The sequence below is a fragment of the Strigops habroptila genome, chromosome 3 (assembly GCF_004027225.2).
Source record: "Strigops habroptila isolate Jane chromosome 3, bStrHab1.2.pri, whole genome shotgun sequence".
In the NCBI taxonomy this organism is placed as follows: domain Eukaryota; kingdom Metazoa; phylum Chordata; class Aves; order Psittaciformes; family Psittacidae; genus Strigops; species Strigops habroptila.
This window is the reverse complement of record NC_044279.2, coordinates 17,797,218-17,822,211: the sequence shown is the minus strand read 5'-3', so window position 1 is coordinate 17,822,211 and position 24,994 is coordinate 17,797,218. Positions and strand designations below refer to the sequence as shown.

Genomic DNA, 24,994 nt, shown 5'->3' with positions numbered 1-24,994 from the left:
TACAACTGAAATTATAAAACTATCTTGTGTGAGTAGGTGATAAGAGTTTAACATAAAGAAAACATAAGTAATTCCAAGTGAGCAAAGGGAAAATGAATACAGAAAAAGACATGTGGTAATTATATTATTTTGAGTTGTTGTAAGAAGTGAAGATTATGTCAGTTTTCTATTTAAGACCTGCCTCTGGAAAAATAATAAGCAGTAAATATTGCAAATCATGCAAAAATAGCAAGAGCGAGCATTAATAAATTAAGTCAGATCTTTAATTAATTTTACATGTCATTCTTCTTAAATTGTCTTGCATACAAAAGAGATGCTCAGTATATGAACTTCTACTGTCAAACTGTCTCACGAGATACATGTTATCAGCTAATCTGATCAAGCCAGGCAAACTGGTGGTTTACTTGTTTGTTCTCTGGGACTACAGGAAATTATCCTTCGGCACAAGAAATAATCAAATGAAAACGTCCAGGCATTTAACTTAAGAATTCAACCACACAGCTGAGTTACAAACAATGAGCCCATGTAGTTCATTAGGCTCCAATAGGAAATTAATCTTTTTGCCAGGAAATCAACAGCCTAACAACATCATGTGCAATGAGACATACCATTCCTAACTTTTCATAAAATGTTAGCGTAAAGGGCAAATTCTCCTATCAGAAAAGAATTTCAAAGCTTCTGAAGGCAAGGTAATAGCCATCTCACATGTATTCTTCTTTATACGTATTTACTTAGCCAACTAATGTGGTAGACATATGGTTAAATGATTTGCTAGTCCTTTCCTCACACTTCTTGCCCTTGTTTTCTTACTGAAAATAATAAAAAAGCAGGTTTTAAAATTAAAAAGGAAATGTTAATCTTGCTTTTGCAAACTGTTTAGAATATATAGCTTAAATCCACTGTTATCTATTTCTCCTTATCTTAGATACCTGCATTTGAATAGATTATGCTTAAATCAATAATTTTTATTGCATCTTTTTAAAGTTCTTAATAGAGACTCAGTTATGCCACGCAGACTTTCAACCAATTCCACTAAACTATTCAGTGTCATTATTGAAACTACAGTGAGGAATACATACACTGCTGAAGTAATTATACGAAAGGGGTCAAACTGCTATTGTGAAGATTAGCACCCGCCAAGAAAAGGCTGACAACCAGCCCAACACACACAATCTGTTTTTACAGTAAGTATATAGTTCTCAGTGTTAAAGAAAGCAGAAATAATTTCCTCACAAATATAAACAAACTGCTGTAATTAAGTTATCCGACAAGCTCAAGAGCTTCAGTTTTCTCTCTGCAGTCCACACTGAGTGGCTGTGATTGCTGGAGGAGCAGCAGCATAAAATGTGTTAAAGTCCTTGGTGCATGGCCATGGTTACTGTTTTAATGTATTAATTTGCTAGCTTTCTACACCTACAGTGCAAGAGCAAATATTCTAACTGAAACAAAATGCTTCTTCCTTTATGGATTATTTACAGTAACACAGGTCTCAAAAGCAAGCAGTGAAAGACTGAAGAAAAAAAAAAAAAAAAACAACCAAAACCAACAACCAACCACGCAGCATAATGGCAAATACTGACAAAAAAAACCAGCCTGAAATGACTGGCAATATTTCATTCTGCAAAACCTCCTCAAAACGGACCATCTTATTAGACAGAAATGTACACATACATTCATCTGAGCATTTTAAAAGAATGTCAAATAAGTGACTCTGTGGGAGGCATTGCACACAACGCTGTTAAAGCATGGGCAGGTTTCTTAAAGGAGAAATCTCTGGCATTGGAGGTATCTGGATAAGGCTTCTTAATTACCCAAACCAGGTAAATCAGTGTTTATTCATGTAAGAAAAAAATCTGTGAAAATGTACATCTGGTGCTTTTTCTGGACTGGCACTAAACTAAAACCAGTGGCGGCCCCTCAGTGGTTGCGAGGTTGTCGCTTTGCCCAATCTCGAGTGAAACTTTGTCCCAGCCACATAAAAGTTTTTTCCAGACTCTGCACAGCCAGCACTCCAAGCTGAGCTAGGCTTCTTCCTCCGGCAGCTCGAACCTCAACAGCATTACAGTGCTAAAAAAGAATAAACGGGTTCACTAAAACCCCCATACTGTCGTGTTGTGTTTGGTAAGACTGCTTAAAGAACAGCACTGGGCTTTCCCATATGCCACCAAATATATATACACCTCTCTCAGGATTCACACTTGAATCTCAGAGTACAGTTTGCTTTAAAGATCAGCAATGGAATTACTGTTTAACAGAAGAAGAAATAAAAAAGAAAAAGAAGAAAAAAAAAGGAGTAATTTCCTGAGGAAAGAAAACAAACCACCAAACCAAAACACAAAAAAAGAGCAATATGAGGGTTACTTCCCAAGAAAATTCCTCCATCCACTTAATCATTTTTTTTCACCCAACTCATATAGGGAAAAAAAGCAAGCCTGCCCCACAATTCAAACTATTTTCTCCTGTAAGTTGTAATCACAATTTTCTGACCACAAGGCGGAAAAAAACAGGAGCCTTGAAAGCATGCAAAGGCCTCTTCCAGTTTCGGGGCAGCCAGGAGGAGGAGGAGGATGCCGAATGCCCAGAATTTGCTCTGCCCTGCCCTTTCCATAGAACTTTAGTGCCATCTATTGAAAACGTACCGAACAAGGAAGAAGGAAAGGCTGCCTATTGATTTGGTATAAAAATAAGACGTTTACTTGTTAAGGGGTTTTTGGTTTATTAATACTCCCAATGATGACTACTGTTCTATGGTCATCTGATAGCAACAAATATTTTCTATACACTATACATGCCCCATAAAGAAATGAGACGTCGGCTAAAGCACTCAACACAAACAGCATACAGATTTTATAGAGATATATATACACATTAACCAAGAATATAAGTCTAACACTACCTATTATCTAAAGGAACAAAAATGAGAAAGCTTTAGCAGAAAGGAAAAACAGCGTGGAAGCACTGCTGTAAATAGAACATACTGGAAACATTAAAAATAATTAAGGCACCTCGTAAAGACCTCAGTATTAAAGAACGGGGTATGCAGACATGCAGATATAATTACCTTCTTTAAGAAACTGTGAGTGGATGACAAATATAAGAAAACAGCAGATCGCTGCTCCTGCTAGTGCCCATAAAGCTTTCAAGAGCTGCATCTCGGTCTGAAACTCAGTAAATACCCAGAAAGTCACACAATGAATTTCCACAGCGATGCATCAACGCTTCCCTCCGTGCGCCAGGCGCGGCGGCTCCCGGCAGGGACCACACTCCCGAGCAGGGCGGGCGAGCCCGGGGCTGCGGAGGAGGGGCCGGGGCTTCACACCCCGCGCGGGGGCAGCGGCAGCGCCGCGCTCTCCTCGCCCAGGCAGCCGGCACGGGGCCCCATGAATCAGCGCTCCGTCTCCGCGGGAGCCGCGCCGAGCCGAGCCGGCGGCGGGGGCAGGAGGCCGGCGGCGCCGGGCAGCGCTGCGCAACAGCGCCCGCTGCGCCGCGGGGCCGCCGCCGCCCGCTCAGGGCGCGCCGCCGCCGGGCGGTGCGGGGCGCGCGGGGGCCGGGCCCTCCCCGCCGAGGCTCCGCGGGAGCCGCTGCAGCATCGCCGGGCTGCGGACGCTGCTCGCTCCTTCCCTAGCCCGCCGGGCCGCCGCTCCGCCGCTCGCTGCCACGGCTCGGGGAGGAGAGAGCGAGTGGGGAGGGGAGGGAACGGGGAGGAGGGACCTCTCTTTACTGCAACTTCTCCCGGCTGGCGGCAATTTGTTGCACCCCCGTCCCTCCTCCCCAGCTCGGAGATCCTCTCTGGTGCGGTGAGGTGGGGAGTCAGTTCATCCCGCCGTCTCCGGCGAACGCGGGGCCGCTGGGGGGCTCTTGCATAGATCGCTGGCTTCCCCTCGGGCTCTCACCCCACCGCCCGGCTCCTGACGCTGCCCCGGGCGCTGCCGCCGGCCCCGCTCCTTCCCTCGCCCGCCCGCGGGGTCTGCCCTGTCCGGACGGCTCCGCAGAGCGCGCTCCCAGCAGCTGGGCCGGGCTACAGCCAGAGCTAGCTCAGTCTACAGGTTGATGCCTCCGCTGCAGCCATCCCCGCGGAAAGCAAGAACGCAAATGAAAGAATGCCATAAATAAAATAAATAAATATATTTAAAAGCCAATGCTGGGATTTCGCTGTCGCCCTCCCACCCCAGGGAAAGTACCGGCCCACCCGGCTGGCCGCCGTAGGGAAGCCGGGGAGGTGTTGCGATGCGAAGCCGCTCCGCGGGGGCTGCGCCCTCGGCCCCGCCGTTGTGGGACGCGCTGCAGCCCTGCCGCGGCCCGACGGACGGGGCTGCCCGGGCAGGGCTCCGAGCTCCGCGCCGCACAGGCGGCCGGCGGTCGTGCGGGGTAGGGAATAGCTACGCGCTGTAGCGCTTCGGAGCGCGGTGCTGGGGCGGCGGAGGCGGCTGCTGGGGCCGCGCTCCAACCGGGGGCCCCTGCGGCCGCGGAGCGGCGCGGCGGGACGCAGCGGGTGTCGGCGGGCTGCGAGCGGCGGCGCGTAACGCGGGAGAGGAGGGGAAAGCAGAGCAGGAGCGGGAAGCGACAGGAGCGGAGCCAGCACCGCGGGAAGCTCCGCGGAAGGCTGCGGGCAGAAGGCGGGCAGAGCGTCGGCCGGCACGGCACTACAGGGGCACAGCGGCGGGTCCTCCCGGGCGGGCAGCTCCGCGGTGAGCAGAAGTTGCAGTGGTGCTCAGGACGCCGGTAGAGCTACCGCACTACACTGGAAATGGCAGTAACGCCCCGGTGGCCGGAGCGTTACCCCGGTTCACCCGGGATAGCCGTGGAAGCGCACCCGCAGTTTTGTGGATGTAAACCAAGTAAGGGAATACTTGCACGCCAAGAGCTCTGTTTTCATAGGTCTTTGGTTACATGTTTGTATTTATGTTTGTTGGGTTTTTTTAATACTTAAATAGTTTCTTAATTCAAAAAAAACCGGGAGGGTTTCCAGATGCTTGGAAGGACAGATTAATAAAAGATCAATATTTTCTTTGAGCAAACATCTCCCTTGTTGATGATACGTGTTAAGTTTATCCCTGCACTTTCTGGTTTTTCACAGATAGTACAGAGAAACCTTAAAAACGACTATGTTTTGAATTCTAAATTTCACACAAATCCTTATAAACCCATTTATTGCATTTACTGTACTTGAAGATTACAGCAATGCAATGTTAAAGCAATGTCATAGCTACACTAAAGATATTCCACTGTAAATGTTTCATTCTGCAATGTACGCTTCAGTGAGAAATTGGCCATGCTTGGGCGCAGTTCAAGTTGGGTTTTGTTTGTTTATTTGTCTTCTGGGTGAAAGAAAAAAGTGTCGATTAGCTAAAGGAAATTCACACATTTTATACTTTAGCAAATAAACACACAAAGCCTGACACAGCAGCTTTTAAGTTCACAGATAAGTGGATTTTAGAAGTGTCTCAAACTTCAGAGGTTACATGGTCCAGGATAAGCAATATGTATCTTTCTGTGTGAACATGCTAAGTTTGGAGAGAAATCCTATGAAATATTTCACATATTACTTTCCTTTTTGACTAAAAGCATGAGAAGACCCACTTTCAATGGGTCAAAGTCCCCAGATTCCTTGCCCCTTTTGAGGTGGAAGATGATAGTAGCCCTTCTTACATTTGAAACTAGTCTTACTTACTTGAGCTTCTGAACTAGGCGAATACTCCTGGGCTTCTGTGGGCTTTGGATCAGACCTTTTTATAAGCCAGAACATCAAAATGTGGCACCGGGCTTCCCAGCCATGGGGGAGTCACTCTACATGCACACCAGTGTAAGTGGGAGCAAAAACTGGTTCAGTGCTCACGCTGTACGGAGATATTTAGTCTCATAGCAACGAGGGATTCCAGAAGACTTCCCATTTGAGGGGACAGTGGTACCTGGCAACGCCGCTTGCTGTACTAAATATGGTTCACTGTGGTTTTTGTATTTTCTAAATAGCTTTGGACCTTTCAAATAGGATGAATCCTATTTAAAAATATTCATTTTCAATTTCTTGTCAGCTGCATAAAGAGCTATAAAATATTAAAGATGTCTCAAGTTACCAATGTAGACTTCTCTGGAAGGCTTTTCTGAATGAATTCCACTCATAAAATTTCCCCCTTTCAGGCTGTTAAGATTTGTATCCCCAACTAATGGAATAACACCCATCAAACAACTTCTAAGCTGCTTAGGCCAAGAGAGGTCTACAGAACTATCTCGCTGTGAATTTCCAGCTGTCTGCCAGAGCTGTGACCCCACACGTCCCCAGCAATAGAGAGGCAAAAGGCGGTGGGTGTTGCCAGTAGTAGCTCCTGTCAGGGAACCACTACACAGGAACTTTCCCAGTCGTGTTTTAATGCTAAGGGAGGGACGCTTAGCACCTGAAAGCTGGTGAAGGGTGGTTATGGCATTGGAAGACATTTCCAATACAGAAGACAGTTGCAGCTGGGAAAAGTAGTGAGGAGCTGAGGAATGCATTTTCCTTATGAGCAAGAGAAAGTGTGTATAAGATACAAGTTCTGAGTTCTTATGGGAAAGCAGCATCAAAATGAAGTGCATAATTTCCAAATGCGTGTTCTCTTTTGGAAATAGAGCTCATTTGCTCTTTTTTACCAAAACTTCAATCTAGCTCCACAGAATTACTAAAACTGGAACTATGCAGCAAAGGCAGCAGCTTTTGCTCAATTCTAGAGATTTAAAAATATTAGTTGTACTCTGCATCTAATTATGTGAAAAGATTCTATGAAACTTCAAAAGATTTATTCTTCACTACTAAGATATTTTATAAATAAAAACGTGCTAAAATTCCTGGAAAACAATCATGTTCAGACTGTATTCCATACACCTATAACTACATTATATAACTAAGCCCCTTGTGTTTTCAGTTGTGTCGACCACCTTTTGTGCAATTGTTTTACTCCTTTTCATGCAATAAAACCCCAAATTATGCACGGCCAATGCAGGTCTAAATGCAAGAGCACAAGAGATGACGTTAGCCCATTTTCACTAATGAATTTGGAAACTACTATTGGCTTTGAATCACAAAAACTAGAGCAGACGATATCTATTATTAGGTTATCTAGACCGAACCTTCGCCAATGCCCACTGGATTTAATTTTTGTTACTTTTTAGTTACTCAGGCAATAGTCTGTCACCAGTCACTTGAGGTGATTATTCCAGCCCAGTGGTTCTCTCAGATGGAATGTTTCTCCTGATGCTAAGTTTAACATTTTATTTTGTTGAAATTCACCCAGTTCATCCTTCACATATGCCTGAAGTGACATTATAAATCTTTTTCCATTTTGAATCTAACCAAAATAGATGATACACTGGATATATAGTAATGAATACAGATGGATATATTTCCACCAATTAGTTTTTGCAGCCTGCCAGTATGTTTTTCCCCTCTCTGTTCTCTGCATTCTCTGCATGCCAGTGGCTGGTTCACATTTCTTTGCTACTGGGCTAGTTGTGACTACAGTAGTCCTCAAAATTTCCATTTGACCATCTCCTTCCATGAACACCTACAATTTTCACTTGCTTTTCCTTCACTTACCTGATTAGGTGATATGTTCATATGTTTTCAATAATTTTTTGACAGATCAAACCCTGCTTCCTATTATTTCTCCTAATGGCTAATTCATAAAAGGGATAGTGCAACCTAGACAATTTAGAGTAACTAATGTGTAATTTCCTTGCTCCTTAGAACTTTTGATGTTTTGATGTTTGGTTGGTTGGTTGGTTGGTTGGGGGTTTTTTTAAGTAATTTTCTTTTCTTTTGCTTTTCAGTTGTATTATTTTGCTTGATTTGCTTATCATATCTTTCTTGTCTTCTTCCTACCAGCTTACCTACTTTCTATTCGGGTTCAATATTCTTCCTCTTTTTTGTTTATAGAGAAAGAACTGTGCCACCAGTTCATGTCATGTGAACAGTTGTCCACCAGGAAACTCATTGCACTTTCTCCAACATAGCAGTCACTACTTGGTAATAGCTTTTGGCCACTACTGACAGAGCTGCCTAAGAAGTGGAAGATTCTGTAAGACCACTCAGATCCCCTGAACCACTGGTAAATACCCCCCAAACACAAATCTCAAATGACACAATACACCAGGCACAGGTACTATGGGTACATAGTGGAACTATGTTTCCGTGCTTCTCCATCCATGTTGTGCTCATGGATCATCTTCCTCATATCTCCTCATCAAGCAATCTCCCCTAATAGAATTCAAATCCTTAAACAGCTTAATTCTGAAATTCCACTTTTGTCCTCTTTCATTTTACCTTACACACTTAACCTTTTAGAGGGAGCACCCAGCTTTGCAGTAGCTGCTCTGACACATTTAACAGCACAATTATAGATGACTTGGTAACCACCCATTGACTAAAAATAACCTAGCAACTGAAGACACACTTAGGTATTTATACTTAGATATCCCAGAGGAACCCTTCACAGCTCCTGTAGCTGGGGAAAACATATGTATCTCACCAAATGCAGTAGGCTAGGAATCCTCAGGGGTGGGGGCGGGGGGACATAGGGGAAGCAATAACATTGCACAGCTGAAAGATTTTCCAGACAACACTCCGCCAGCTAATCCAACTCTTATCCAACAAGCTCTGCAATTAAGGTTTCCCACTGAGAACAATGACAGCATTATGACCCAGGGAATTTTCTAAATAGAAAAACCCTGATGCATCTGGGATTACAAAATTTAGAACCTTAAAAAAATCCAGCCTCTACATGGATGGTATTTGCAGCCAGTACAGGAACTAGTGCCAGTATGCATACGAGAAAATGCATGAGCTGTAATGATGAGCTGCCAATAAGGAGGGAGCCAGGGCAGCATATCCTGTGTGAAGAATTTCCAGTGCTAAAACTCATTCTTGCCTTCCAGAGTATGGCGGGTTTGGGTACATCCAAGATGTACCAAGTTTTCATTCAACCTGAAATATTCTAATGTCTGAAGAAAAAGACATCTAAATCATGTGATTTAGTTTCTACGATACATGATTATATATGCTATGGATGCCTATAGATAGTTTTGTATATTTGAGTGGAAAAAGAAACTCAGGATTAAATTGACAGAACTACATCTGTCTTAATGGAGAACTTGTAACACTATAGCGTCCACCTGCCCATCCTTCCTACTCCAAATTTTTTTTCGGGTTTATTTATGGCCTTCATCTATTCTTGTTTAAAAATATGCCTTCATTAAGCTAAGACGACCTGTGTAGGCAGGAATTTACATCCAGGAGAACTACTAATCTCAGAGTCTACAAGGTCTCCAGGGCCTTTCTACCTGCCTCCAGTTGTAACTTTATTGCCTTGAAATGATAATGAAGTGTTCAAGGCCATGCTGGATGGGGCTTTGAGCAACCTGGTCTAGTGAAAGATGTCCCTGCCCATGGCAGGAGGGGTGGAACTAGATCTTTGAAGGTCCCTTCCAACCCAAACCATTCTGTGATTCTGTGATTCTGTGATAATTCAGAGAGAGCATACAGCTGTTGAAACTCACAGTTAAAACTGGTGGGCAAGGCATAGGCATGAATGTTCCAAAGATTACACGGATATTCACAAAAAGCACAGTGAAATTGAGAGGGCATATCCTCATATATTTCAAGATCATCTAGAGTTTTAAACTCTCCTGAAAATACACTTGTTTACTCCTTTTTTTTTTCTTTTTTTTTTTGGGGGGGGGGTGTCTGTTAAGAAAAAGGGTTTGTATTATAACCAGCATGATTAAACACATGAAATTAACAGAATTTAGTCATGATCAACAGTTTCCAGCATCGATTCCTGAGGGTCTAGTCTAAATGCACACAACGAAAATGCTGTAACATTCAGTAAGTTCTTGATTGAAAATGAGACGCGTGGAGAAAGCCATGCTGAACAAGCAGTGATTCTATGAGTCAAGTCACAGTAAACCTTTATAGAATGGCCAACAGCAGTGTTGTGGGGAAAAGTTAATAAACTAATATAGTTGGGGGTTTTGTTGCTTCTTCCGACCTTAGTGGAGGGAGAAAATGAACAAAATTCAAATTCTTCAAGAGTGAATACTACTATACAAACTCATACTCACTGGCAACTTAACGAATAAGCGCTTTGACCTGTAGCTTGAACTTTAACCAGAGAACTTTCTTTACATTTAATTTGCTGTTGACTTTCCACCTCAAAACCTGGATATCACAAAAATTGATCAGGAGCTGAAGTCAGGCCACAATGGACACTTAATTCTTTCTCTAAGTGGTTCTCTAGTAAGTAAGAGAAGGAGCTGCAGTAAAAATGGAGCATATCCAGAACAAACCAGGCATGTCCACAGTTTGTTAGGACAGGTTCTGAATATATGAGGAAGAGACAACTGCCTCTGTAATATTTGAGCACACTGGGTAGATATTACTGAGGGAAGAGGTAATCTTTGGTTGCTAATAAGCTAGTGGAGGGGAAGCAAATATTTTTCAGACAAATGTTAAGTGCAGGTGCTTTAAAAATTACTCAAATCCTCAAACAAACAGTTGAAAATTGTTACATGCACAAAATGAACAAATATTACATTTTATGTATAAATTAAAATGGGTTTACCACTATGGCACTCTTTCTTTTTTTTTTAAATCTGAAAATTCTCATGTTTTCAAGAGAGCTACACCTGCGTCAGACTGTGACATTTAAAGAGGCCCAGAATTTTATATATTAACTTTCTTTTGGGTCTGTGTTCAGGACTTCATTCTAAAATATTGAATAAGTAAAGGAGAAAGTGTTTTTTTCAAATCTATAATCATAGAACACAAGCTTGTTTTGTCATTCTGAAATATAAACCAATACTTTTACAAGACATTCATGTATAATATAGTCCACTAGTTCTCAATAGTAAAGGAATAAAAAGTATTAGCCAGTCTCTAGCTATTATTAGACATGGACAGTTAATACTAAATGGTATAAGACATATTTTGTTCAGTAGGATGAACTGGATTACTGCGAACTAATCTGAGGTTTATTACTGGACTCTCTGGAATTAATACACCAGAGGCCCATCTACGTATACCTGGGGCAGGATAACGGCAGGAACCGCAGATTAATATAACCTTCCCTTGCATGCACAACCTATTCATTATTTGCTTGTCTGTTTGGGGTTTGAGAAGTTTATTTCTTCTATTTACCAGATACCTCAGGCAGCCTATAGCCTACTACAGTTAATGAAGTAGCCACTGTATAGCAGCGCTGCACAAAACTTTTTGTGAAAAACATGTTTTAAAAGGGTAACAACCTCTTTGGGTTTGGTTTGAATTATGGTCTTCTAATAGGAACCATTTTTCTGCATAATTACATTGTTTTAAAATAGAAAGCTTTAATTACAACATGAAATGGAGCATCTAAGATTTTGGCATTTAACAAAAAAGACAGATATTAAAATAGTACCGTTGGCACATGGGGCAGTGACAGTGCACAGCCTGAACTAACTTCTGTAAAAGCCTGGAGACATTGTAGCTTATTCAGATGGATTTCAGCTGTATAAAACATTGCAAAGAGCATTATACAAACACTATAAGAGATAGATAGAACATCCTTCTCTACAGCTGAATGTACACTCTCCCTGGACACTGCTTAACCTTAAATAGATAAGGAACGAAGTGGATCATGGACCCCTCTTTGTGCCAGCTCCTCAAAGTTTTTAGCATCACACCCATGCTGGACTGTCCCATTCATCATACTCATCAGCAGGCTTTTGAACAAGAGACAGAAAGCTTTCTCTGATTTCTTCGCTTAATGCACACACAGTGACAGCCCTGCACCAACACTCCACGGCTACATTGTCCTTCATGCACAGGTTCAAGTCCACTAGCCTGTATGTTTTTAATTGCCTGTGTCCATAAATGAAAGGGGAGATGAGTCATATTCCTTACGGAACAAAAGTGTATAATGCAGTATGTAGATACTAGTGATGATCTGGGAATTATGACTTGAATGTGATAGTCTTAAAGTCTTAAAGTAGCATATTGGTTAAGCCATGCCTGCAGAAACAGCTTTGACCTTAAAGTCACAGCAAAAATCTGAGCATGATTTACCTCACCAGTATACTAATATAATGGTAATATTATGACATTACATTAGTATAATATTATACATTGAATGGCTACTGTAGTATAAGTAGACACATCAGAAATGGGTAATGATGAATTAAAGTTCTTATGTATGAATTATCACAAACAGATTAGATATTGTATTTAATTTTTTAAAATATTTTTAACTTTAGAAAAAAATGCTTGTTGAATTTTTTTAACATTTCAGAGGAAACTGGTATAGTCTATTCTGTCAGTAATATACAGAATAATAGGTCAATAACACAGTTTATAAACTATACGCTCTCAATCCATGCCATAGTGCTTTGAGAATGTGTCAACACTCGATAATTTCCTTACCCAGCTCAAAAGCATCTTGGAAGCACCCCGGGCAATGTTTCATATACAGCCATTGAGGGTTATCCGCTCCAAAATAGCTGTTATAATCTGAATGGAAGAACCATAAATGATTCAATTGAAATCACTTCTGAAAATGCAAAAGGAACACAAAATAAACTACAATAGACCGCACACCTGAAGTTTTGGAATTGAAGGCTTTGGCGTTTCCCTCACAACCATCCTACTGTGTGTAAGAGCTTGCTGAGAACAGTATTCATAAAATTGACCTTCACTGATTTTAGAAGAGGTTTTTTGCATCATTTCAGATATGAGTTAACCAAACACATCCAACAGCATAACTGAAACTTGGTTAAAGGAGTCTCTCTCCCCCATCTCTCCTTCTCTCTTTAAAGAGGTTAAGCATTCATATCTTCCCTATAAAAGAGATACAGTACATAGCACTTACCTAGTTATAGCCTTTGTAATAAAACTGCATTAAATAAAACCTTAAAATCTAATGCCATAATGCCACCAAATGTTGGATCCACAAACAGCTTGCTTCGTGGTTTCTTTTTTTTAGCTTTATGAAGAAACAATGCCAAAAAAAAAAAAAAAAAAAAATCTTTTTTTCCACAGAAAACTAATGGAATCAGAAAACTAATAGAATTCTATAAAACCAGAACAAGTCAAATTCCCAAAACATATGACAATTTGACAATTACTTCTAGAAATGAGGGATTAGCAGACAGTACACTAACTACAATAATTGCTATGGTTAAAAAAGGGTATTTTAGATTTATTTTGAATGCCAACCACGTCTTATTTTCTTCTCTTTGCCTACACATAACAGATTTTTTTTCTTCCATTAGGAACCACTAGGTTTTAATTTATTTTTTTTATAATCACTTCAGAACAATACAGAGGAGACATGAGAAGCAGGTGTGTACTTTATGTAGTAAACTGAAATATCAAATGGTACGAGCAAGATAACTTCTAATTGTATATTAAGTATTGCCTGAGGGATCAGCAAGGGAGAAGTTATTTTGTTGATGCAAACACATGGAACTGGCATCAGTCCTAAAGAAGACATGCCACAGGTATGAAGGTGTTTATCAATAATGTTGTTCTATCAAAGTGGGTAGAATCAGTATATGACCAGTGACCTCCCACTGTGAGAAACTGCTGCAATTTACTTGCCCATAAGAAAAAGTCCTTATCCTTTCCAGCTCATGTACCCTGCTGCTTCTGCTACAGAAAAACATCCTCAAGAAGGCAGTCATTAAAACATAGTAATGCAACTGTAATAGCTTGAGTAGGCTTAACTTTTCCTTTTCCAGATATACTGCCAAAGATGTGCATCTTTCTTCTGACAGGCACAATATCAGACAAAAAATTTTGGACAGAAATTTGAACTTTCCACTGTTTGTGGTGCTCATATTTTTTAATTGGCTGAATATCAGAACCGAGATTTGTAAACAGGCATCTTTGGGGGTTTTAAACTCTTCTTTTTTTTTTCAAACTACATTAATCTTTATCATCCCAATTATTTTTTGTTTGATGCATACAGTGCATCAAAGAGGATTAGTTTGACACAAAAAGTAAAATTTTTCCTATTTTTTTAAGAAGATAAAAGTAATCCTTCCATTTACATTTTTTCCTGAATATTTTTGTAGAGATTTTGTTGTCACTGCAGTAGCCTACTATGAAAATATATTTGTACAGGAAATTTTTTGTAACAAAGGATTTTACTTAAATAATGTCTAATAAACAGAAATGTGAATGAATGAAAAGTTGGAAAGACATGTTATAGTATGAAACAGCTGAGAGGAAATGTTTCATTAACAACTGTTAATGACACTTCCTCTCCTTGACTTTATTAATAGTTTTTCTTCAATCTTGTGTCAAGTTATATTAAAAATATAAAATTTTGATTAAGAATCCCCTAATACAGGTCCTGCATTTACTGGCAAACTGAAAGAACAGATACCTGTACTGAGCCTTTAGCTAAACTCGGTAACACGATACAATACATGAGGTTGGGAGCTGCCTGATGGTTGTGAATCCAAGTTAAGATTAGGAGTTGATGCTTGTGGCTCCTTTTGTTATAAGTTTGTACAACGCTTCAGTAGGGTACTTTACTTCGTTTCATTTTTAGTTCTTCTGTTCAGAGTAGTATATGTTATGTATGTGTATGATAGATGATAATATCAAACCCATTCAATCCCCAATACTCAGAGAGAGAAAAAAAGTAATGATGACAAAGCTCTCTTCTGTATTGTGAGGAAAGCCTAACCATAGCTTAAAACAATATTCATCTTGAGAAGCCATCATCTTGAGAAGGATTTCCACTGTCACTCATATGGGAACCTTATTAAAAGCAATCCTATTCAGTGCATATTCAAACAATTGTGGAGGGTGGACTTCAAAGCAAACAAGCAACCCCATGTACTCCAGAACAAATGAGGCCTCTTCTGCTTGTTTAAATCTTGTAATTGACTACAAGCTTTGATTTCCTACAATTTCATAATTTTTAAGACCATGTCAATTCTCTACATTTAATATGGTAGGAAAAGACATAGTATTTGTTCCCACCATTGGGACATTTATAGGGTCTCTGTCTAATGATCACTGATTTTCATAAACACTTTGAAACATTCTGAAGTATCGAATATGATACTTCTGTCTCTCTGAGAAATTTGGTTGAACTAAGACCCCATATTAAAATGTTTTACACAAAAGCACAACAGAGATCTTGCTTCCCAAACCTCAAAAACTGTAGAGTTCTCTTCACTATCCTCCGGGACTGCTGGCACTCTTCAACATTTCTTACTTCCATAATTTGTCTGCTGCCACTAGCTTCTACAAATATAAACAAATATAAGGCCATAACCAAACAAAATCTTTTATGAAGCCTTTGCAGCACCTATTCCCCTAGGTTGAAAATCTTTCACCAACAAGTCCCCTACAAGGCCTTGGGAATATTGAATATTCTTTTACTTCTCCTTGGTGCTAATATTCTGAGCCCCATATTCAGATTTTAATACTGTACAGCACTCAGCCAGGCAAATTATCAAATCAAATTACAGTGGCTTACCAATTTGCCTCCCATCAAGTCTAAAGCAATACCTTGTTAACCTGCTGTAACTGTGTTGTGTGTCTGAAATGAACATGTATAAGTAAAGTTTAGTTCAGAAAGAAAGGACAGACTGAAAGAGTAGCTTATATCCACAAGGAAAAAATAGGGTAGACATTTGAGCAAACTGTTTAACTTTAAAGGCAATTAGGCAATGGAATGACTTGCCCGAGGAGGTAGTTTAGACAATGTAATGAGAAGTGCTTAAACTATTTGTGAGACAGATACAGATGTAAATAATCCTCCATGTTTTGAACTAGATGAATCAGGAGAGGTATCTTTTCTATTCAAATGTCTGACTATAAACATTCTATTCTCTTTCTCTGGGAACAGCTTTCAAACTTATGACTGTTTACACCTGTTCTGAATACTAAAGTGAAACTGCACTCCAAAAGGCAGTTTAACCTCACTGTATCATTATAAAGTAGATTTAATCATAACAAGCATCTATGAAAAACTTCCAACAAAAAAGTCCTTAGTCAGGGAAAGCACATTGTTGCAAAAATGGATTGTTTCTCTAAAAGTGCTTATATGGCCCCGTCACTATAGTACCCAAGTGCCTTACAAACATTAATGAATGTATTCTCACAACACCCCTGGGAGATAGAGATAGTATTATTAGCTAATGCACAAAGAGTAGCTTGTCCAAAGTCACACAGAATGTCTGTGGCACAGCCAAGACTCAAAACTGTGATTTCCTGCCCGCTCCGTAACCATGACTATATTCTCCTGCCCGTATACAACATTTCGAAATATGGTACATACAACCTTGCATCTTTACACAATAAGCTTTTCTGTTCAGCTGTAGATCCAACCACTGACTTAATAAATAAAAATAACTTTGTTTATCGGGAAGCTTCATTACGGTAACAAATTTGCAGGTTACTGAAACAATGACAGTTATATGGGCCATAACTGGTTCTGAAATACAAAAGCAGTGAAAGAGAATTCCCTGATCGTCACATTCAGAACAGGAGGCATCATATGCAGAACATGACTTTGATACCAAAATATTTTCCTTCAGATAATGTGAAGTATTTCATTATACAGAGAAGTCTGGTTTTGAGAAAAAAATTAAAAAAGAAAGAAAAAGAAAGAAAAAGAAAAAAGAAGGGCTATCTGTATTCCCTACATAGTTCCTTTTAGATAAACTATTTCTGTAATAAGACATATACAGTATTTTCAGTTTTTCAGTTTTAATGAGGTCAAATCTGGAGGGACAACTGCAGTTAGTGTATTTATCCCTGAATATCAGAGAACAGGATTTGGCTTATAAATTTAATATTATAATCATGCATATATATGATATTTATACATATATATAGTTTTCCAGTCATTTAGATTCATTTTAATGAATTCAGAGATTTGATCAAATGATAACAGGATTCTTTGAATCAGGAGCACAGCAACTTGTCTTTCATTTTGGCAGGGGGGAAGCATAGGCATTGCATTTTCCTTAAATGCTAAACAATTAAAGAAGAGGAAATAAGAGGACAACTACATAAATAATGGAAAAGGGTACGAAAGTGTAGTAGATCACAAAGTGAATAAGGATCTGCAAAATTACAATACTGTTGCAACAAAGTGAAATTCACTGGCAGAAACAAAAGACAAGGTCAGTACTGTCTCTTGAACTTCACTCCTGAAGTTCCAACAACAGCACACTTCTCAGTTTGTGGCATCATGATTTAAGAAAGATGTAGATAAATTAGACCTGGTTTTAATTAGAGCTACCAGTACATTAGATGCTAACTGATAACAGCCCAGCTATCAGATTATCATTGATAGGGAATCCAAATCTCAGCACGTTTAAGAACATGCTAAATAAATATCCATTAGGTGTGATCTTAATTCACATAAGAGGATAGACTAGATTGTGTCCTCAGATCCATTCCAGTCTAACACATATATTTAATCACTGTACAAATAATATATACAGTTATTCCGATTACTTATTCTCCATGAATCCCTATTCTGGAATCCCTTATTACCTCCTTTTTCTCTTCTCCCTTTCCCTTCTCCAGAAGTCTCTTTCTTTCTTAGTATCCCTTTCTCTTTCCCCTTTTGCTTTCATCCTCCCTCTGACCCCCATCAGCTCTATCTCTTCCTTTCTGTTTTTCTTTCTTCTCTCATCCTTTCATTCCTCCTTCTGTTCTTCCTATGTGCTTTTAAAGTGACACATCCCCAGTTGGACTGTAAATTCCTGAGGTGTCTGCCTTTAGCAACCTTAGCATGTTAAGGAACATCCTACTCTGAAAGACCAGATATCTATTCCTTATAAGACTACATAAAGATATACAAATTTAGATAAAATGTGATTTAAGTTCCTATCTTACCTTCATAACAGGACCAGAAAACTGCAATGACTAGGTACTTCTATTATTATAATACTATTATCATTTTTATTACCAGTGAGTTAATAGAAAAATTATGAAGATAGACTGTAAATTAGCAAAATTATCAGATTAAAAAAAGAGCCACTCTTGCTACAGTAGATCCTAGGTGCTCAGTTAGGTTGAAGAATAGCTTTTAATTTTCTCTGATTCTCACAAGTCCAGGGCAAGGGGTTTTCTCCTGTTCCTAGAAGCTACCTGCTTACATTTGCACATGCAGAAAAACTACTCTGATTCGATACGAGTACAGATAGTTCTGTTTCATAAAAGCCAAACAAATGTCGCATGAAAGACAACGATCTGGTGTCCTGCACAATCAGTTTGTCTCCTTTCATTTCTTTTGAGATTGTTGAAACAAGGACTGGATGGAGATAACTGGAACTGCACTCAAATAAAAGAATAATAGTATTAAATAGTTCCAAGTTCCAAATGGGATGCAGTGTTTGAACAGTCAAACAGGAGTGGAGGAATTGTTTCTAACAAAGGACTAAAGAAAGACTTTAAACTTGGAGCACCCTCTTGGAGATATAATCCCCTCCAGAACTGCTTTGTAAAAATGAGACCATGTTACCTGGTTAGAACAGGTTACTATATTCTTCATCCTACTTTGTCCCCAGATATACAGCTGACTGGGAAAAACTATTCAGTTTTCTGAAATTATACAAAAGCCCTAATAATACCAACAAGCGTATTTTCACTTCATGGAATGGCAGCCTACATAGCTGATGCTAAGAATGATTATGGTCCCTTATACAAACATTTCATATTCACTGGAGTTTAGTTTATTAGAATGGCTATATTTATATGTAGTATAGAAGTTACTGTATAAAGGATTCATTGAAAAAAATATCACCATTTCACAAGTCCAGAAGAGCGTATATGGAACAAAGTCCTCACTCAAGGAGAAAATGAACCTCTTCCTAGAATGTGGAGGAACCTGCAGGATGCTTTTCAGAAAAACTGCAAAGAAAGACTACAGCATCTAAAAGCAGATACTGGAGAGCCCACTTACAAGATGTTAGCAAGGGCCCTCTGCTGTGAAGTTTGTGGAGTGCCTGGCCAAACACTAATGAAGAAAGCCACAGGAATCTCATACTGGAAACTGAAAGTTAAGCTGTTAAATATGAACATATGGAGCTAGGCAAGCTGTAGGAGTCCCAGCTAGTTGTGATGGTTTAGACAATAGCACCTGTCATTTCTCACAGAAAGATCAGCTCAACAAAAGGAGTCTCAGTATTGTGAGTATCAGTTAAAATGGATGGCTTCACTTAAAATGGACAACCACCATCCCCAACCACAGCAAAGGGAATGATGATGACTCAGTGAAAAGAAAAAAAAAAAAAATTTTACTTGACATTTGGTCATGAGCAGCATTGTGCTAATTATACCAGGAGCTAACAGATTGTCAACAACATAGAGAGGTAAGCTCTCAGAGAACAGCACAAGCAAAGTAAATTCATTCTCTCTCATTGAAGGTCTCACTTTCACTGCCTGCATTAATAATCTCCAATTTGGGAAATGAATTCTAAAAGACAGTCAGAAATCTACTTGTGGGGTGTTTTTGTTGGGTTTGGTTTGGTTTATCCTGTGTCCGTGCTTGACTGTGGGAAAGCACACAGTCCTTCTGACCTTTGCTCAGAAAACAAGGGCCCAATGAGTGAGAAAAATCTGGGGAACTACTGGTAGCTATCACATAGGAGCTCAAAGTGAAAACACAAAACTGCCTCATTTCACTGGGAAACACAGATCATTTCCTCAAATTTCACAGAATCAGAGAATCACTGAATAGTTGAGGTTTGAAGTAACCTCTGGAGATCATCTAGTCGAATGTCCCTGCTCAGAGCAGAGTCAACTGGCGATGCAGGTCACACAGGACTCTCTCTGTCAGGATGTGGATCACCACACCCGTGGTGAACAAAATGTTGCAGTGCTCGATCACTCTTACAAGTAAATTTAAAAAAAAAAAAAAAGAAGAAGAAAAAAAGATTTCTCTTATGTTTAAATGGAATTTGTTGTATTTCAATTTATACCCATTGTCTCTTATCCTGTCTTAATAATTCAGGCAAAACTTAACCAAAATGGGAGAAATCAAAGTTGACAGCAAAAATTCATGTAAATCAAATTGTGGATTCTTTCGTGAAATGAAGGATACTTCAAATCACATCTAGTAGTAATTTCACTGGATTAACAAAATAACTGCACTGTCAGTGGTTAAAGAGTCATAATTATGTTCATACTCATGTGCAGTAATGTATGTGTAATGACACAGTTCAGTCTACAGGAAGAAGTACCATAACAAAATAACTGATGATAATCTCAGCAGATTAATGTCTATCCAGCTGTTTCCGTGAAGATGGTGCTACTACGTCTTGTCAGATATACCCTAAGGAAATCACTGAGTAATTCAGCCACAAGATGGGAACCCAACTGGAACCCAACAGACATGAAACTATTTATCTCATATTCAAGAGCTAAGCACACAGACTGAACTAATACGATCCAGTTTTCCATCTGCACCATAGTAGGTGTGAACCAGCAAATAATTCAAATTGTGAAGCCAAGAAGTAGGATAAAGAAATAATCTAATAACATGACCTTTCTTCACATTACTCTAGTTGCAACAAAAGCTACACCATACCAGTAAGTGAAACCAAATAAATTGTATTAAACCTGCAAATAGCATATATTTAGATGAAGTTTTATTGTAGGCCACCCAATTTTAATCATAAAGCTGACAGACTTTGGTAAATTAAAACAAACACTGAAGAAATTAAAATATATTCAGAAGAAGAAACTGAGCCCATCCTTTAATTTGAGAACCAAAAAAATGTTAGAAATAACCAGGATATTGCAAAATGATGTCATTGGGCTGATCAGCTACTTTCTCAGTTAAATTTTGCACTCCTTGTATATGAGTCATCTTTGGTGTATAGGCTAGTTTTATGATCTTGCCTTTGTGGTTGCATGAAAAGGTTCAGTATGAGCAGATAAGAATTTTCATAGAAATGCAAGTGACATGCAATGGTGGAGAGTTCCTGGGAATATCTAAACTGGAATAAAACTTCTGAAAGGTAAAGAGAACTTAGAAAAGTCTGGTGCCTATCTGCTCCCAAACCTACATGAGAAACATGTTGAAGACTGTGAGACTTTTCTGTCCTACTTACACTAGAAAAATAACTATTTTTAGGCCTGAAATATGCAAGAGCTACATCTTTATGGAATATAGTATATTTAGTTATGGTAAGTCTGTATAGTTGTCATATACTTCTGGTATTAAAACACAAGCTGCAGAAACATCTTAGTTTACCTATTTGTGATCTTGCCACTATTAGAGTAAGATTTTTTTGTTGTTGTTGTCTTTTCCAAAAGTTAATGGCTTTTGTTTAGAAATTTAGTATGTTGTATTCAATAAGGTGAGAATAAATGATTCAGACTCCTAACATCCAAAGTCTCAAATCACATGACAAACAGTACACCCCTTGCAGTCAGATGACAGAACTAACTAAAACAGGCCCTTTGATCTATATTATTAAAATACAGCAGTTGGCACTGGGTCAATATTAAACTAAAGAAGAACCACAAAACACCATTCCCGTTCAATTGTGACTGTGATCTGCATTGTCCTTGATCTGCATCTCAGTGAAAAGAGAAAGTGATGGCTATAGCTGTCTGCAAATCAGGAAGGGGTTGCTTCCTTGGACTTAGTGATGTACTTACAAATTTCTGGAGAAGTTACTTCAGCAAATAATCATGACTATATAACGTCAAGCTTTAAAGACAGCCAGAAGGACTTGGTTCCAAGAAATAATACTTCTATGTGGGGTCTTGCTCTTATTTCTGACATAGGAAAACATTTCTAACAGAAGTGGGTGCAGAAGCAGGGTTGTTCAGATTAACAGTAGCACCCAATACTAGCTAACGCATGCACCTGCAGGCCACCATGGCAAAGATGTTTCTTCCACAGGCTTCCATGTCCACAGAAATGATACTGCAATCAACTCCACATGGATTTTGGCAATGAACTAAATAGATAATGCATTATTGCTCCAAAACCATGTACAGTATTTATGTTACATACTCAGTATGAAAATGACATGTACCTAACAATCTAAGAAACAGATTTTCAAAACACTGGCAAAAGCCTGATCTAAGGCAGCTAAAAGTGATTATTGCTAAAACTGGAGGTTTAAGACAACATTTTAAGCCTGTAAGGGACATACGTATAGCATATGAAAAGTCAAAAGATCAATAGGATTTTCAAAGTTTGCTCAAAATATCAGAGATTAAATTCCTAATGACTGAGTAAGCGGGTTAAGGAAAACCAGAGCAAAATGTTAATTGCATCTTTAAAATTCTGCTAGTTTTATTTTGTTCAATTAAACGTTAATATTTTGAACTTTCATTACTACTGAGTAACATAAAGGAGTCAAATCATATTGCATGACAGCCAAAACCAAGCGATTTGCAGGGAAGCTGCTGTAAATTAATGTATAAATTAATGCTATAAATTAATGTAACAAACTGAAGGGGAAAAAAGAGAGAAAGAAAAAAAAACCCAAAACCAAAATAATACCCAATATCTTAGTTTGCACCCTTTCCTAAGCGTTAAAGCAGAACTATTTAAAGGAAGGACTTGATCACAGCACTCCTAAAGGACAGATTTGCATCACCTCAGAGGATGTAGTGCATTCCCTAAGGAAGAAGAACACTACAAATAGTTGTTTATAATCAATCAGAGTTATTATAAATGCAGTTTTTAAAATTTCTAACAGATCATTTCTAGATGATGTTTATAACCCAATCATTTCTCTGCCCTTGCACGCCGGTTACTGTCGGAGCAAGGCTTTCCCGCACTGCCATGAGCTGTCCCTTCAGCACCACAACCTGCCGCGTTATTACCGACTCTTGTACCGCTACAACTCCTCGAATTAACCCCGGCGGTTATTTACCTTACGAAACAAGAAGAGTGCTGCCATCGTTTTCAGACTCTAGATATAGATGGTTAAAAGACATAAGTTAAACTATTCAAACTGAGATCTGAGGTACAATCTGAGATCTGAGATATGTACAGCAAGTCATTTACAATGAACTGGAAACACTGATAATTTTATAAACTGCTGTTTTTGTAGGGGAAAACAAAGAAATTCCTTTATGATTATGTATTCATTAAATCTATATGTGTTTGAAAATCCTGTCACAGTTGCAAAGCAAGAAATCATTTCAGCTCAACAACTAAGCATGCATAATAGAATTCCTTTAAACAGCCAACTAATTATACCAAATCCCACATTATAAAATTCATTATTTATATAGGTGGTAAGTGTAGATTTTCCTTCCAAAAACTCTGAGTGTCTACATAACATAAAATTCCTTCTTTGTAAGCACTAACAAGTTCATTTCAGCAACATCTTTGACGTGCTGCAGGACTGTGGTTCACTGTTCTTAGACAGTAGAACTACTACCTTTTTTCTCTTTTCATTTTTTTCTTTGTAAATGTTAATTATGCACATATATGACCAGAAAAGATTAAGAAGTTCAGGTTTAAAACCACCACTAACTCCACATTGAAACTCTATCTTGACCATAGAAGTAGTTCCAAAGTTATTGCCGCCTTCTGTTGAACATTTATACCTATAAATACTCCTTAAAAAATCAGATGTAATTGAAGTATAATAGTTAGGAAGAAATTATGTTTACTCCCTGTTAATATAATGAAGAGATTGTTCATGTTGGAAAGTTCAGAACTCCACCTTGTGGTGATAATTTTAACTATATGTTGAAGAAAACAACTGGGGAGAAGGAAAGGCACACTGAGATGCAGAGAAAGCAGGAGAAATTCAGGTCTGAAGTATGGTGAATACATTCTCTGGAGGTTTATCTGGAAAAACTTGCAAATACACTTTATGACATGTGAAGCAAAGCAAAACCATAGAATGTTTTCTTTATCTGGGGAAAAAAATTTGCAGAATAATGTAATGTGTTATATTCACTGTGAAAACACATAGGCCTCCATCACTGCTCTACTTCTCTGTCAAGCCAAATGATTGAAAGTTGGCACATATCTATATTCACAGTGACCACCCTATGGCTTCCTTTAGCTTTCTTCTAGCAACAAACAATAATCATTCTGCTGGACTTAAATTATAAGGAAAGCCAGACTGATCATCTCCCACCATAGAATGCAATAAATAGCAGATAATCAGCAACACAAATTCCATCCCTCAGTGTTCCTATATGAAAAGCAAATACTCTAGTAGTAAAATATCCATCCTCTTTTACTACTAAAACATGAAGGAAACAGAGGATCTAAGTCTCTGGAAATTTTCTCCAATGTAAAACAAAATGCTTATAAAATCAGGCTGAGGCACAGAAGCTGAGAAATGCACATATATATGGGAGTCTTTTTCTTCCAATGGTTATGAATAGAAAAAAAAAAGGGAAAAAAAAAAAAAAGATGTTTCCTTTATAACATAGTGGTTGAATTTTTTATTATACCATAGAATAGGAGGTTTAAGGATGACAAGTTTGCTTAGCAAGTTAGCATGCCAGATTTCTACTATTCTATAGAATCTCTTGTTTATCTGTTTGTGTATTTTGGGGCAAGCACAATGGGTTTTGGAGACACCTATTTCCTTTCACTAAACCACCGAGTTGTAATTAAGCATTATATGCCCTACTGCTGATATATCCTTGTAGAAAACATAAATCGAATTAGCATAGCTATTAAAAAAAAAACCAAAATATTACGAATATATTACAAATATTTTGGTTATCTGTTTACTGTCCCGGTTTCAGCTGGGATAAAGTTAATGTTTTTCTTAGTAGCTGGTACAATGTTGTGTTTTGGCTTTAGTGCGAGAACAATGCTGATAATTTACAGATGTTTTAATTGTTGCTATGTAGTGCTTACTCTGATCAAGGACTTGTCAGTCTCTCATGCTCTGCCAGTGAGGAGGGACATAGGAAGCTGGGAAGGAGCAGAGACAGGACACCTGACCCAAACTAGGCAAAGGGGTATTCCATACCTCAGCATGTCATGCCCAGTATATAAACTGGGGAGAGTTA

At 38.9% G+C, this 24,994-nt stretch overlaps 1 protein-coding gene across 6 annotated transcripts in view; it reads right to left on the bottom strand.

Moving 5' to 3' along the window:
- Positions 1-24,994, bottom strand: part of TAFA5 (TAFA chemokine like family member 5) — a 426,817-nt gene that overhangs the window by 311,556 nt on the left and 90,267 nt on the right. For 2 of the 6 annotated variants that reach the window (XR_003990661.1, XM_030480318.1), the window contains exon 1: positions 3,062-3,669. The exons of the other annotated variants lie outside the window; for them this stretch is intronic. Coding sequence is in view for 1 of the 2 variants with exons in the window: in XM_030480318.1 (XP_030336178.1) it covers positions 3,062-3,152 (91 nt within the window). In the remaining variant the exon portion in view is untranslated. Of the gene's footprint in view, positions 1-3,061; positions 3,670-24,994 lie in introns of those variants that run through there. 6 annotated transcript variants of the gene reach the window in all.